Raw genomic sequence first — 16,684 nt, 5'->3', positions numbered from 1 at the left:
CGAATTCCATTGTGTATTTTTTTTTGTTCATACTCAAGTGGATTCTGTGAACTGTAAAGAATTTTTCGTTTAATTGCATTTTAATAAAAAAAAATGTTATAATTCACTTGCCAATATGCAATGTGAGTGCATTTTATTCGTCTCTTAATTCAATAATTGATTAAATCTTGTTTGAGTGCTTAAACGAGAGAAAAAAAACGTTCATTCATCTGATTATAGGCTTTTATATCAGATCAAAATTATCGTTTTGATTATTTAAGCATAAAATTTTGTATCGAACATGAATTTTAAGTGTGAATAAGTAAAAACTGAATGAATATAGTGTTAACACTCAATTTAAACATGTAAAAGGTTTTGTGTTTTATTTTGGATTTAGTTTTTCCGGTGCAAATAATAGAAAAAAACAGAGATTTTTTATCGCAAAACTAAACAAGGGAAAAATTAAATGATGAAAAATAAATATTTGAGATAAACCAAGATTCATATTTGATTTTGGTTGCGCCACATGAGATGATTGAAATGTGCAAGTGTTGAAGCAGGTAGCATTTGTTTTCCATTTGACAATTTGCATCGAAGTTGGATATGCGCGCGCGTTTCCATATTTAACACAGTATTGGTGCTACATTGGCATTTTTCCGGAAGATCTACAGCTGTTTCATTTCGAAACGGTGGATGGTGTTGTGTACCATTGATTGTATAACGACAAAAACCGACACAATTTTCAAATATTTGTCTATCCACTTGTCCGATTATTTCGACGGTTGCAGTCTTGATTTGGGACTGAAGTGATTCAAACATTCATCGAAATTGTTCTGTGTGCCGTGAAGTTCATCGAGATTGCTCTAAAAAAGAAATTGTGAACCAAAATATTTTCAAGAAATCTTTTTTTTCGACACAAAATTTGTATAATGGCAAAACTTGTATAATTTAAAAGTGAATAAAAACCGAGCGAAAAAGAAAAATCTCGATCGCAACATTCAAATTGCAAAATTATTCAAGCTCACCAAAGGAATTCACCGGAATTTCCAACTTTATTTGGAAAAGATTTTAAACAAAGTTAGTTCGGTCATAAATGATGGGTCGTCGTGTAAATCGTATCTGCGAAATTAAATATCCCAGTCGTGTGGAAGGATGGCTCGATGTTTGTGGTAAGTTTTTCAAACGGATTTCGATATATTAAATTTATCCAATGGGTTGCGCTTATATGCATCGACTATATCCATATCCAAGTCGTTTTTGTTTCCCCGAAAATATCCAACGTTTTTTTAATTTGTTCTTTCAAATAAGTTTTTTTATTTGGGTTTAAAAGTCAATAAAAACTGAAAAGAGAATGAAAAAAGCAAATCGAAAAGCTGACCTTCTGCAACTTTTAAAAACGTCGTAATAGTTGACAAAGATTGAATATCGATTTCGATATCATTCGAATTCGATGTGGTCATTTGGGACCAAATTGAAGATATCCGACAGCCAACATACAATGTTCGACATTTTGTGTATGTCGCTAAAGTGCACTAAACGCCAGATGAGAAATAAGAACCGTACATTTCGCAAGACGTTCATGGTCTGAATGCTATCTTCGTTGTTGTCATGTTTGCAGGTTTATTCGATATCAAATTGCACGCGATAGAAGCCACATAGAAAGCAGATTGGTCAGTTGTGAAGAGAATGGTAGAAATTTTGTCTGCTGTGAATGCACAAGGTTTTCGTTTCTGTGTTAAAACACCGAAATTCAAAGTTGTGAGCACATTCTGTGAAATTTGATAGCCACTTGAAATTAGAAGTTGAGAAGTTTGAATGAAAATAGTTGGGGTAGCCGAAAAGGGCAATCAAGTAATCCATGATGTGATGAAAATATATGATTTCGAGAAAGCGAGATAAAATCCGATTAATTCATGAGCGTCGCGAATCCACTTTGTACCAGACATTTTGATGGAACATCTCAATGACAAATACTTGAAAACGCAAGAAAATATTCGAATATTTCAAGAAAAAATATGCCTTCAAACACACCCGTTTCATTCAAATGATGTGTATTAATTCACTCGAGTTAGATAAATCACGAAATACTTCGCCTCGAAAAAAAACACACAAAAAAGAATAGATGATTCTTTGGCATGAGATAATGTTGTAAGCACAAACAAATTGAATTTGTCTTTTTTCCCCTCATCGTTCACTTCGGTTCATGTTCATTTTTGATACTTGCTGTGCGAGATAGTGTAAAAAAAAGAGTTCGGAAAAAAATGATCGATGACAATGGTATGTGTTACAAAAACTGAAATACGTGAGCTGGATTTTTATTCGAAACCTATTTGAGATCCGATGATTTTCATCCATTTCATAGAAATCCGCCTTTTTTGTTCAGCTAGTTAGAACCAAAATATTTTGTCGATGCGATTGGAAATAAAAATGGAAAATGAAATACGGCTGGATAAAATGTTTCAATGAAAAGCGTTCATGCACTCGTTTATTTACTTTTTTTGTTTATTTGTTTGTGTATGTTTTTTTTTGTCGCAATTCCAGGCCAACGTAATGCGATTGATTACACGAGCAAATATACTTTATGGCGAACATGTATCCAAGAAACCGATGTGTTTATTTAACGTTGGGAGAGTTAATTGTATTCATTGAACCAGCCTGAAGTATTTCTGCTTCAGTGAATATAAAATCCTCGCATTTTGATAACAAAACCATATGATACTATCTTCGAAAGGATTACAAGTTCTCTGTTAATTAATGTCTATATGAATATTGTATTGCTTTTATCTTCGTCAATCAACTAGTTTGAAATTTCATCCCATAATCCACATTTCACAATGCTGCAAATACCCAATGAAAGACGAACGACAAGTTCTAGCTTTGCTACCGACACTTCGTTTGGATTAATTAAGTAGTGCGAACGTGTGAACTTCGTACAATTAACTATAATAACAACCATCTGATTACATTGAATACCTAATTGAAATTTAAGTAAATGTAAGCGCACAAGTGTTTGTATTAGATAATTTCATCGACAAGTAACGTATTTACATTGACAAACAGAGAAAGAAACGAGACAGAAGATGAGATGGAAGCGAACAACAAACATGAAAATATCGATGCAAAATGGTTTTTGTGAGAAGAGCGGTACCGCCACTGCCGCAAAATACAACGAGAAAGAAGAAGAGTAATAATGAAAATAGTGATAAGATTACCACCGTACATCGCATGCGATTATATGGTTTGACTCTTATCTGTCGCATTTTCACCTTCTTCCACCCAGACAACGGGTCTTGTTTGTCGTTTGTGCCATTTTATCGAAACAATTTTCTCTCGCACACATTTACCGTACACATTGGGTCGGCACTTTGCAAACGCAATTTTTTAATGATACTGTTCAAGTTGCGTCAATTACTCAATTGGCATTGTACATTGACCGTTGCACACATGAGTATGGTATACAAACTGCAACACTTTTCTTGATCAATTTCATCGGTCGATAGATATGGTGGTCTCGCTAGACTTGCTTCTCCGAACTTTTGCCATCATTTAATCACTTCAATGGCTTAATTTTGTTGTCGTTAGCAGCTGCAAAATATCTAATATAATAATTCCGCAAAATTAATGAGTCTACCGCATCATAATGAAACTTTCATGAATTAAACGACCGTCTCATCTCTTTAAATTCTGTTTCGCATCGATGCTTTTCGTACGTTAAGTATTCTGTCAAACCTTTGTATAAATCTGTCTAGAGTTATAAACGTCATTTTAAAATTCATGATATATTCTGAATAAAATATTCAACAAGTTCGATTTTGCTTGCCACGGGTCATTGAGCGAGACATTTTGCAATAGTTTATGGGCATCAAATGAATGTGAGTCATGTGCATTTCTATTGCTCATGAATCATATACGCTCAATCCAAAATTGCTTTGCAATTTAATTCCAACTACAAATCAGTTGATTACGTAATTTATTATATTGTGCATTAATAAATTAATATACTTGTTTATAGTGTTTGTGTAAATTTATATTTACTTAAATAGCAAAGCTGTTTGACAAAACGCTTAAAATGGGCAAAAAGAATTCGACAAGAATAATTCTTGTAACACAAGAGAAAAACATTTGTTTCGGATACGAGTTGAAAAAAAAAAGACAGACAGAATTAGCATTAGACGGATTTTTTTGGTGCCCGCATCGTTGAAATCTAAAATTTGAAAATTTATGTTCAATTAACCCACAACAAGTTAAATTTAGTATTGATTTAGTGCATTGATGCCGAACTCGGCTCAAAAAGCAGCGATGAATTTATTGGTAAATAAATGGAAATAAATTGCTTACTCCAAATAAAGAAGAAACATGTCATGCAATGCCATTGCTCAGACTACATCAATACAGTTAAGATCAATTTTGCATTGAATAGTTTACAACATTCAATTAAAATCGATTAAAGTGCTTGTCACAAGCCGGCGATGAAAATCCCATCAATTGTTTGCCACAAATTTGGGCTATTCCATTTATTAAAACGCAAATATTTACTGATTTTTATGGCATCCATTCCAGAGTTGACGTTAATCGATTGGGTATTTAATCCAAATAACGAAAAGAAGACTTGCACAAAACTGAATGAGCAATGTTTGTTCAGCCAAACCATATGTAATATGTACCCATGACGATATCTGTTTGCGAAATTATTTCGATGAAGTCGATGATGAGGTGGTGTCAAAAGCGAAGAAAATGGATGATACGCTTTCGAGCAATGTTTGATTGATCTCATACGAGAACCCTAGCGAGAAGCATATTGCAACGTTTTTCTAAAAATAATATCGACAGCAAAATGATGAAATCTATGCGCCCAATAAATAATAATAAGCTTAGAGCGTTTGCTCTACTTATGTGAAAAAGTGAAGATTTGGTTGCATCAGTAATTGCCACTACCTACTCCGATGACGGCGTGAGCTAAAATTTCTGTGTCAAATTCTATTTTCGGCACAGTTTCCGTGGCACAATCTCAGCAATATTGCGTTACACCCCGTTTCGTATGATACAGTGTTGCTTTTTCTTCGATTCGCATATTATTATGAATTATTGATGCTGTGGCTGATATACGGTTCAATGACCACACACACGACAAAATGCACCGCATCAATTCCCACCTTAATTTCGTTTTCTATATAGAAAAAAAGTGATTTCCGACCGTTTCTTACTTAACAATAACAAAAAATTGTCTTGTGAATGCGATGACATATCATAAAAACAAACAATATAGAAATGTGAATGAGATGACTCTTTTGACTGATGAATGATTTTAATGGCTGTGCGTTTGAACCGTTGCCACGCATAAAACTTAGCATATTATCTTACAAAATAAATTACACATCCGATCGCATTTTGTGTATGCGCGTGTGCTTGTGAAATGAACGGGAGGTCTTGTGGGTATTACGCGTGAGCGCAGATTTTTGTTTCTTCTTCTTCTTCTTCTTTTTTTAGCTTTTAATGCGTTATTGGCTAGATTCATTTTCGTTTGTTTTGCCAATGAATATATCACATTTTTGAATCTGAACAATGCTCGCTTGTCATCACATCGTTTTATATGCTCATCCGTGGGACGATCAACATTATTGTTATGCCATGAGGTGAAACTGTATACACAAAATTATTGATGATGGCTTTTTTAAGCCTATCTCTAATAGCATCATGCGCACGAATGCAAATTCAAATAATAATGTACGTGAAAACATGTCGAATATGTTGTTGTTGTTGCTCTAATGGCTTTTGTCCATTTGTATGTTAAACGAAAATGAATCGATTTGTCATGTTTCCGAATTCAAATGAATTGAGCAATCGTGGAACTGATTCTATAAAAATGAAACTATGTACGGATGCCATTAAATTTCACAATAAAATGCTTCCACTGGTATTTTGTTGGAATTTTTGTTTTACTTTTTTTTGTGTGTGTGAAAATATCCATGTTGTTTGACTAATGACATTGCACTGAGGGAGTATTGCAATTGGCTCAAATTTCCGAGTTTGAAGTGAAAACACCATGAATTAACTGTATTGTTTGAAGCCACAAAACAGATATTTACTTCTTTGCTTATCTCATTCACCTGACTCTTCAACAAAGCATCTCATTTTTCCCTGGCAACCATACACTTCTCTTGCTGGAACTGAACAATGGCCAATGAATATTGTTTTTTGTCCCGTTGTTTTTCGTCGTCTTGACGTTTTACGAACAAAAATTTTCGTGTAATTTGAAACATCGTAAAAGATGCGATAGCACTGCACAAAAAAAAACACAATCAAAATGAAATGGCTTGCATTTGAATAATGAAACAACGTTCTGCAGACACTTGCACAGAACGAGAAGAGGAAAAATAGCATAATAATACAAAACAAAATATAAGACGGTTTTATGAATGTGTTAGTTTTTCGTCTTTGTGCAATAGAAGCGTTGAGAGGACGGAGAGAGAGAGAGAGAGAGAGAGAGAGAGAGAGAGAGAGAGAGAGAGAGTGAAGAAAAAGAGACTCAAGGCAGGTAATTTCTTGAGCGCGCAGGTATAGAGCCTGAAAGGTTTGCTCTTATGCTTATCTCCATTGTTTTCGCAACAAACACTGAACAAAAAAAAATACCGATAAAGATTTGCTGCCCTTTTTGCACCGGCCCAAACACACATCAACTCTCACTTGTGCAGGTAAAATGAAAATATATATTTTTTACTATACATGCCAATAGAGTTTCTTTTTTTATTCTCAACAAATACCTTTCCTTTCTTTTTTGATCGACTTTTTAGTATTCTGGCTGTGATTTTTGTCTTGAGTCTTTAAAAACTCAAAAAAAAAACTGAAAAGAATATTTCTGTTGTGCTTCAGTGTGTGAGTGCATTTATTAATGTTGGTGTGAGTTGTATTTACACGTCGTTGTTGTTTTCTCTGTATGTGTGCCATGCGAATCGAATGGATATTCATACTTTCATCATTTTCGTACATTTTTTTATCGTTCGATTTCTGTTTTTTTCCTCTACATTCATATCATGTACAGAAATATTCAGTAAACAACATCACTGTTGTATTTATTGTGAGTAGAAACTTAGCGTAAAAAAATTCTCCACGCACCAATAACACATCATTTTTTGTTCGTCTGTTCTTCCCAGCCGTTTTTTTTCTCAGTCAAGCAAACACGTTTCTAGCAGTATAGAGTCTAAACGTCTACATTTGAATCAAATTTTTGTATTTTCGGAAGGTTTTGTGAAACATACAGACAAGTGAAACCTCTGGTCGTTATGTTTATATTTTATCGATTTTTATAGGAGGTTTTTTTCTTCGTTTCAAAATAGTTCTTTCGTCATTCCTTTGAATACTTGAAAATCAATAGCTAACTGAAAGGAATTTCTATTTATAAATTTCAATACGATCGATAATCCTGTGACACGATAAAAGCAAGAAACCACGAACATGATGAAAAAAGAGCGTTTCCAAAATTATGTCAATATTGACACATTTAAATGCCAAAATAGAAATGTGCGTGTTTGAGCGAAGCAAAATTCTGGAAATAAATTTATAACCGGAGGAATTTGTGGGTTATTCAAACGCAACCCAATTTTTTACATTGTGCGGCTGTTGAATGGTGAATGGATTCCTATTTTTATTAAATTATCAGCTGCAAAAATTAAAGCCATGGCCGTGACTATTATTTCATATTGAATGTGAATACAGTGAGTTTGAGAATGTAATTTATGCTCATATTTAGGAATATGGCAACGACGCTTCCTTCATTTTCGCAAGCATGCTACCGAAAGCATTTATTACAGCTTTGATAATTTATGCACAAATAGCGACTCGATTATTTTTCTCGTCTTGTTCGTGCTTGATAACGTCAGACAGAATGCTAAATTGGTTTGCGTGCTGTGTGTAAATTATTATTTTCACGAACAAAATGTGTGTGTTGGGCCATTGTATGTGTGCAAATCAAATGTTCATGCTCGAATTTTATCGTTGCTCATATAAAAACCTGTGTGCAAAAACCATTGTGCAAAGAGATACCCCGAAAGAAAGTGAGAATGTGCACTGCTCTTATTAAAATTGTGCAAAAAAAAAAAAAACAATATTCAGGAAATTCCATTCTTCAATGTTATGACAAAGAAGAAACAATTTAGATGGAAAGGAAAGCGCAATAAACTTGTTTCGATTTATTCAAATTTACAAAAGAATGGTTTTTTTTGGAAAGGAAGGTGCAATTGTCGACATTCGGTTTTATGTGCGTAAGAATGGCGTTGAAATGTAAATCTTGCACTGGAAACATCTTCAATTTTTTTTCTGCGCGAAAGATTTCTTGACTTTATTCGACGAAAGAAGCATGTATGAGGACATTATATAACATGTGAAAAATCGATTTCAAAAGGGTATTATTGTTGCTGAAAATATCATGTTTTTGTATGTGTGTGCCTGTGTTGCTCTTAAGTGAATGTAATACAATGAACGAAGTCAAAGCTGTTGAGTGAGGATATGTACGAATGCCATTTTGTCGTTTGAAACTATTACATTGCTTTTTTGTTTTATTGTGCAAAAATTCGCGCTAGCATGTGCACTCCTTCGTTATTTATTCGCTTTGTATCTATCTATCACGTGAACGTATGCGCACACAAAGTAATTCGGTTGAACAATGGGATGACATCATGATCATGATTATATTTACTGGGTCCGTGTTTGCTGGCCTTTTCGTTCGTTTTCTTTAGAAACGAATATAACGACAATATAAACAGTGAAACCAAGCTGTTTTTTGTGTTAATATTCCGTTGTGGTTCGAGAGCGAAATGCGTTGAGCTCGGTGCTCATGTATAGTACTGTTTCTTTTAAACAATATTTATTTTTATGACTAAAAACTGAAAACAAGCATAAGAAAAACGGCCGCCGCCGCCGCTTTGCTTGATACGATGCGCCCGCTTGTTATTTCAATACAAATGTTTCGTTTGAAAAATTAATAAATAAAAGAAAATAAAAATGATCGCTGTATTCAACACGACCGTAAACGACCGAGAGCGATGAGAGGGAGCAGTAATAAAAGAAAACTTTATTTCGGTCTTGAAATTTAGCTCCTGCAAAAACTGATCATTATCTCGTTTCTCGAACGGTTGCCGGTCTGTGTCTAAAACCCTTTTCTCGTGAAACGAACAAAACAGACGAATCATTACCACATGTAAGAAGAATGCTTACGAGAGAATTGATTTTCGTATCTGATTACACCGTCAAAATTCAGTCAATTTAAATAACAAGCAGCAACACCAACAAAAACATTCAGCTATCAGATGAGCCCACTATTCTCTTTCGCTCTCAATCGTGTGGATTTAAAGATTTGTGAACGCTTATGCAAATTGTTTCCGTGTATTTAACACATAATTCGTTTTGATTCACAGAATGAAAAATTATGTCGATTTTGTTCGAAAATAAACAAACATTTTCGACACTTGACTTGTCGTGCCATCAAGTCGTTTTGAATTCATATACGATACGTACGATACACGAGAATTCCCATTACGTGTTAAACCATTTACTGTATGTATCTCTTTATCCCTCTCCTCACCACCTCTGTCTTTCTGTGTATATGTGATTATTTCTTATGTTAATATTCAAAATGTTTCTTATGCCAAGTGCTTAAAAATGGTAAAACGTTAATGCATTCAAAGGCCATGGCAAATGTTATTTGACTCGAGTATATTTGAAGCACGTCCACCGGAAAGACAAACAATGTACCGCAATAACAAAGAATCAAAAATTAGAAATCAGTACCGACGCGACGGCATGTAATTGTGTCAAGTATATATGTATAGTTTTTTTTCTTTTTCTTCAAACAAACACACAATCAATGATATCTTGTAACGGCCGTCTCTCGTGTTTCGACTAGAACAAAACAGCAAAGACCCATCGCTATTTCTACGTTTACAATTAAATTAGCGATCATTCAATGTCGATTAGACTTTCTAATTGTTTCAACGCTTGCGCCGTTGCCTGCCGTCGACAAATCGTTTTGCTGCACAAAGTTTAAAAATTGCAAAGCAAAAAAAAAAATAAAATAAAAAACAAACAACTTGCAATTGACCTCAACTGTGATCAAGTGATTAATAAATCGATTTCCTTTGGTCTTGGCTTTCTTTCTCTTGTGCCCCGGATTCTGAACATGCTGGTCGTTGTTTTCTCTTTCTTCTTTCGTCAACATTTTGCATCATAAAGTGGAATGTGGCTGTTGACAGGAAGCAAAAAAAAGAAGCGTTATGCACGCGCACTCATATTTAATTGTATAGGATGCAATTCAAACGAGAAATGAGGCGGTCGGAAAATGCAACAAAAAACCGCTACACTATTTTCTCACTGATGGTCTGTTATTAATTGCGCATTTAAACAATGAGTGATGCGTTTGATGACCTTACCATTTGAAACCACAATCAACGACTTTGCATACACCATCACAGTTTTTTTTACAGACGCACAACTCAATGAGTGACACACGCAATGCCTGTCGAAAGATATGCTTGAACACTCGCCGATCTTCTAAAATGGCTGTGTTTGTGCACACACTCACCAACTTCAAACCATGCGGATGATTATTTTGATAGTTATTTTTTTTTTGTTTTATCTCCATTTCTCGTCTGTTTCATTCGTATTTGTGTTAATTAAAATGTTGATATCACGATAAAAAGTAAATATATGTTCTCGAAATGTATGGTTGCCGTTTGCGTTTCTTCTTTTTTTATCAAAGTAGATATGCGTGCAAGCCGGTGGCTATTTTACTCAATAAAACAATTAATAAAAAAGACAAATTATTGGGTTTTATCCGTCATTTCTATCACATTTATTCTGGTTATTCTTCTGATTTAAGCATGATGATAATGGTTCAATAAACTTTGAGGCGTATTTGATGTGTCACATTAATTTCCTTATATTTATAGAATATGACTGAAATGATCAGAAATGTGATTAAACTCAAAGTAAATTTCTTTGTTTTTAATAAAGAAAAAAGAGAAGTTTGCTCGTGAAAGCATTTTGTTCTTTGTTTTTGTCATCAGAAAGTTTCATGCGAAACGCCAATATACGTTTGAACGAAGAGAAAATGAAAGAACAAAAAAACGTTAAGCTCGATTTGATAAAACAAAGTCGAATCGCAACAAAGTCAAATTTAATCAAACTCATCAGAAAATTCGTTTTTTTCTGCTTGTTTCTCTTACTTATGTGACATTAAGAGCTTAATTTATTCTGAAAAAAAAGTTTCAAACAAAAAAACCAAACATCAAAGTAATCAATCAAAAAAGTTCTCTAGAAAAAGTATATAGACTCGTAGAGCATATGCGCAAAACAGAACAAAAAAAGTCTTTCCCAAAAAGTCAATGGCAGCAAATGATGAAAATACAATGAAATTGTTAAATTAAATATTCATGATTTTGGGCTAATGAATGGTTCGAATATATTCCATATGTCTGTAGTCATTTAGTGACAATTTATCTTGGTAACGGCGTAATTTCACTGGTACAAATGAACTTTCTCGATAAAATCCATTTTTCGTGTTTTCGACGGTAAGGTGAGGACGAGAATTATTCAACGTTTTTGAAACCAATCGATATTTCTCATGACATTAATTTGCCCACTTGGAACACTGAAACGACCGCATTTCGTCTTTGTTGGATGAACAATAGCCACTGATATTGATTTGCTTCAAATAACATTACTACTGGACACGATTCGAATGACATTTCCATTTAATTTTATTTGGCCTGCAGGCAACAAATTAGAAAATATCAACGCATGATAAGGACTAAGGATATTGATTTTCTGATGAAATATTCGCCGCAATTGTATGCAACAAAATTGTGGGCGAATTTCAAACACATGACGCACATCATAACCGGAGATTTGAAATGCACATATTTTGTTTGCAGCTATTCGGAGAATTTTGAGCCGACATTTCCAATGGAAAATACCTATTCATTATTAAATGTTACTGCCGATTTCGATCTGAAGAGTGTAGAGAGACAGAAGAGGGATGAGAGAGTAACCATGAATTTAATAGTAACAGACGTATAATTATGTTACCGCAAGCCATTTATTTCACAACGAAAATAATGTTTCAATTTGCATTTAGTTGAAGCAAATGAAACCGCATTTTGTCTATCACTTGAATTACAATGTTGCATTTTCATCACACTCTCTAACGCACACATATACGTTCAATCTCTTCACGCCCATCGTTGTCAAGTATTGTTTTTAATACATATATTCAATCCCACACGAACAAATTTTATGAACATTGCGCCAGTCCCAACAAAAATATCATAATCATAAAAATGGTATGGCATCGACTGTTCCGAAACCTCTTCAAACCAAACCGACAAAAAAAAGAATCAATACCCTGGTCAGGTACATCCATACATTTCCGAACGTTAAATTGATATCAGTTGAGCTCCCAGAGCACCTAAAAATAATTATTCTCTCCATTTCCGATGAATTTTTGGTCACAAATCAGTCATGTCAATTTTTATAAAGTTCAACGAGTCTGTCAACGATTTTGCAAAAATCATATCAAGCCAGTTGCGAATCTAGTTCAACAGTAAATTTAAGTGTTGGTCTTAATGGAGAATTGTTCGACGATGATTTTTCTCAAGTTGATCCAATTTTTTACAGGTTTTTCTATGTGACACATTGTCGTCTCTCACAGATTTTAATCATAAAAAAATTGTACATTTCGGCAATGTTTGTGTAACCGGTAACTGTATCATTGTTGAAAGCATAACAAATGTACTATCTAGCACACGCTTAAAAAAATCAGGATATAACGTCTGCATCAAGTGTACGTCATATCATATAAATGACACGTTGCCATCAGCACACATGCGATACACACACACACACACCTTATTCCAAGGGTGAAAGAGCTCTCAATTAAAGGTCAGGTCATATTGTCTTCACACTATATTTCTGTGTTTTTTTTTGTTCTTTTATACTTCATCATGTTACAAAAATAGCTTGGTGTTATATTTTAAATGCTATTTGAGCGCATGCTATGAATGTCGTATGAACGGTTGCTTTTATGGGTTTGAACTAATTAAAATCCAAAATAAAGCGAAATTCCAAGAATAAAAGTGCCCCGACACACACACATACAGCTCTCGTTCCCCGCCTCTTCTTCGTCATCATTATTATCTGCTTGTTTATCTATTTATCTGGTAAATCGTGTTTCACACGCAGTCTACACTGCTTTCCATCATTTCCATCAAAAACATTATACGCATTAAACACGGGCCGATGCTACTATTATAATAAAAAATGTAATGTCAATTTTGTTGGACGCTAGAGTGCAAATTAGAATACACATTACACATACACAATCAAAGTGTCTATGGTATATATGTACGAAATGTTTTCTCGGCTTTCTTTGTAATCAACCTAGAGATTATATAGCTTTTTTGGCGGTATTGTTAAACACAAAATTCTAATTACAAAAGATACAACCAACAAGCACTTTGAGATGCTTTAAGATTACGAAAAACATCATCTACCGAGAGAAGAAATAGAATCAAGTGCAAAGTGATGAAAAAAAAAGTTTTGCTCTAGATACTATCCGTTTTTTTCTTCTAGTCGTTTTTTTCGTTCTATCGTGGTTCTTTGAATTTGTTACCTTTTGCCTTTTACATGTTTTTTTTTTTCGTTCTCTTCTGTTCATGTTTTGAAATTGCCTATTACGAAATTGCGTCGCAGTTTCATATATCATGTTATGCATCAAATAAAGCCGAAATAAAACCTGAACGAAAAAAACTTCATCAAGCAAATGAGAAAGTATTGGAACGTGCGCAGCAATCAGAAAAAAAAATGTTCCGAGTTTACGTACACATGTTCCTAAATTATTTTATGCGAGAACAATGTGGAGAATGAATTTTACGTGATTGTGTGTTTTTTATGCCGCTCGAATATCGTGAAAATCACCATGATTTTAAAATGTAATGATGATCTAGTTCATTTCAAAGCGAACGCAATTGTCGACAATGTGTTGGCATGTGGTTTTCAATATTTTACATACGTGTGTGTGGTTTGTATCAAATTTATATCGTCATCGGTACAAATTCTATGTTTATATTTGTAACTAATCGAATTGTGTCGACATCGGGTTCGGGCGTACAACACAAAAGGTTAAAGGATGAAATACGATGAAAATTGCTTTGTGACAGTGTCAATCAATTCCAGTTCGGTTTTGTTGTAATTAAAGACCTCCCGAATGCATTTGATTAGTTGGCGATGATTTTACTTTGTTTATTATTCATATTCAATAAAATTATTATACACACACATCACCATCAAAGGTCAAAATAAAACTTTCTGAATGTCAACGCTTATTATATTGGCTGGTAATTTTCCATTCGACAATATACGCACTTTCACCGCACTCTCTACAATACCATTTCAACTATAACACTACTAACACAATACATTCTATAGTGTTACGGCGTTGAAAATAGGAAAAAAGTGATCAGATTCTATGTTTACATAGCGATTGATGTGTAAGTAAACGTTGTATATTTGGTACGTGTCTTTCAGACCAATCGAGTATATGTATACAGTATGCAAATGAAAATGCGTATAAAACCTTTGAAGTTTTTATCTTTCGTGCATTTATTTTTGGTCGTGCAATTAAACAAAGAACATTAAGCGACCAACAACAAAATGGAAGGGAAAAAAATCAAAAGAGAATAATTTTATGATAAGCGAGACCCATTTCTTTGAGAAGTAAAATGAAGAAGATTTACATTTGGTTCGGTCATAGGGCTTCTGTATGCGTGTTTGTGTGTGCTAGTGTATTGCACGCATCGGAATTGGGCTTCGAGCAATTGCGTTAAATCCACACAGATTTAGACTGCTTACGGGTATTAAACGGTTATTTTAAACATTTCATTTCCAAGCACGGACATTCTTTGCATCATCGAGACAGAGAGATACACAGAGAGAGAAGTAGAGAACGAGAGAGATAGGAAAATACCTATGCCGACTAACGAACGCATTTTATTAATAAAACGATGCGCATCGTCGTTATTTTCTACAAGAAAGATCAAAGCAACGCATTTATTTGCAATAAAATTTATCTTTTGATTACGGAAATTTGAATAAAATGTTCGATTTAAGAAAAAAAAATCATTTTCGTTTGAGCATGAATCAGAGAGAGAGAGAGACAGAGAGAGAGAGAGAGAAATAGAGATTTGTACCGACGACCTCCGAGGTGTGGATTAAATCATCGTCGTAAAATGGAATTGCTTGGATTGAGGTTTAGAAAAAAAAAATGTAAAATGAGAAACGACCAAACTGAGCCAAAATCCTAGTCGTAAACTCAACGGCACGGTAAGGTGAGACGTTGTCAAATTAAAATGATATAATTCAGAATTTAAAAATGCACCTGGTTTGTCAGTACCAAGTAAAATTCCCGAGTGAATTGCCGCCGCAAGCAACCAACCAAACAATGGACGATGTGCATTACTATTGATAAGACACCGAAATATTATAAATCTGTATCAAAAAATAATCTTTGACGGCTAAGTGGCTACTGTACTTAATATGTTGCCCCAAAGCGGTCTCTAATCCGAAAGAGATAGAGAATACGAGAGAAAAGGGTCATTCCAAAAATGTCTAATGACCAAACGAACGAGGTAAAATCTGTTAATCGGCTTACATTCTATAGAATCAAAAAGTGATAAATTTTGGGCTCATTTTGAGCCGATTCCAAATGGCACCGAAGTCAAAATAACATTTTCAACTAAAAATTTTGAATCGATTTTTTTTTCGTAGTGCGAAGCATCTAATGCCGGTGGTTCGGTGGTGTTATTCGGCATTTTCGTACTCAATGCGGCATGTGAAATTTATGACTTTCAAACGATTATTTGATTTCAAACCACTGGAAATGTAAACGGAACATGAATCAATAATAGCTTCCATCTCAGAGGCTTTGGTTGCTTTTGTGCATTTTCCACATGAAATCACTGTGGTTGCTTTGACTTCTTTGCTTGGTAGCTTTGAACAACACGAGTATCTTGGGTCAGCAGTCAACTGTGAAGTTGATCTGCATTTATTGTTGTCGGTAATGGTGGTGTACCAAGTTAACGGATTCAAAATCGTTCACGTTGAATTGCATCAAAATAAAACGAATGACACTTATCAATACAAAACACTTGTGAGCGCATTCGAACGTTAACTTGGTGAAATGATGTAAGCAAAGCAACTACTCAAAACCTTTTTCAAAACGATAGTAAAGTGCGAGTGAGAAAAAGCAATTTACACATAACGAGAGCGGGTGAATTCACGCTAGTTGCCACATTCTGTATTCAATTATAAGCGTGAGTTATGTTCATTTCCATCAAATAACAATTTGTCGGGACGAGAGATGCCACGTTCTCAAGTATCTTGTTCTTATCGCCGTATAATTGTATGGTGCATCAGAGCATAACCTTTGCGTTCATTTTTCACAACAATTGTAAGCGATCTGCAAACACATAAAACTTTCAAAGAAAGTGATAATTAAATTCGAACTTTCTTTGCTCGGGTCAACATTCAAACTTATTTCAACTTATGTGTTTCAATTGCATTTCACAGTGAGTTTCATTTCTCGCACCCGCATCAGAATGCTTCAACTTACACAATCAGAATGAAAACTCTTTTTTCCTTGTCGCTTCAACATTTCAGC

At 34.3% G+C, this 16,684-nt stretch overlaps 1 protein-coding gene across 2 annotated transcripts in view; it reads left to right on the top strand.

The window, feature by feature from the left end:
• The first annotated feature begins 285 nt into the window (after window positions 1-285).
• LOC116339500 (probable Ras GTPase-activating protein) overlaps window positions 286-16,684 on the top strand; it is a 141,023-nt gene continuing 124,624 nt past the window's right edge. For both annotated transcript variants that reach the window (XM_031765414.1, XM_031765413.1), the window contains exon 1: window positions 286-1,148. In XM_031765414.1, the coding sequence (XP_031621274.1) occupies window positions 1,073-1,148 (76 nt within the window). In that variant the 5' untranslated portion in view covers window positions 286-1,072. The remainder of the gene's footprint in view (window positions 1,149-16,684) is intronic.

The sequence above is a fragment of the Contarinia nasturtii genome, unplaced genomic scaffold (genome assembly GCF_009176525.2).
Source record: "Contarinia nasturtii isolate CC-2019 unplaced genomic scaffold, AAFC_CNas_1.1 Cnas_scaffold_533, whole genome shotgun sequence".
Lineage (NCBI taxonomy): Eukaryota > Metazoa > Arthropoda > Insecta > Diptera > Cecidomyiidae > Contarinia > Contarinia nasturtii.
This window is presented reverse-complemented; position numbering and strand designations above follow the sequence as displayed.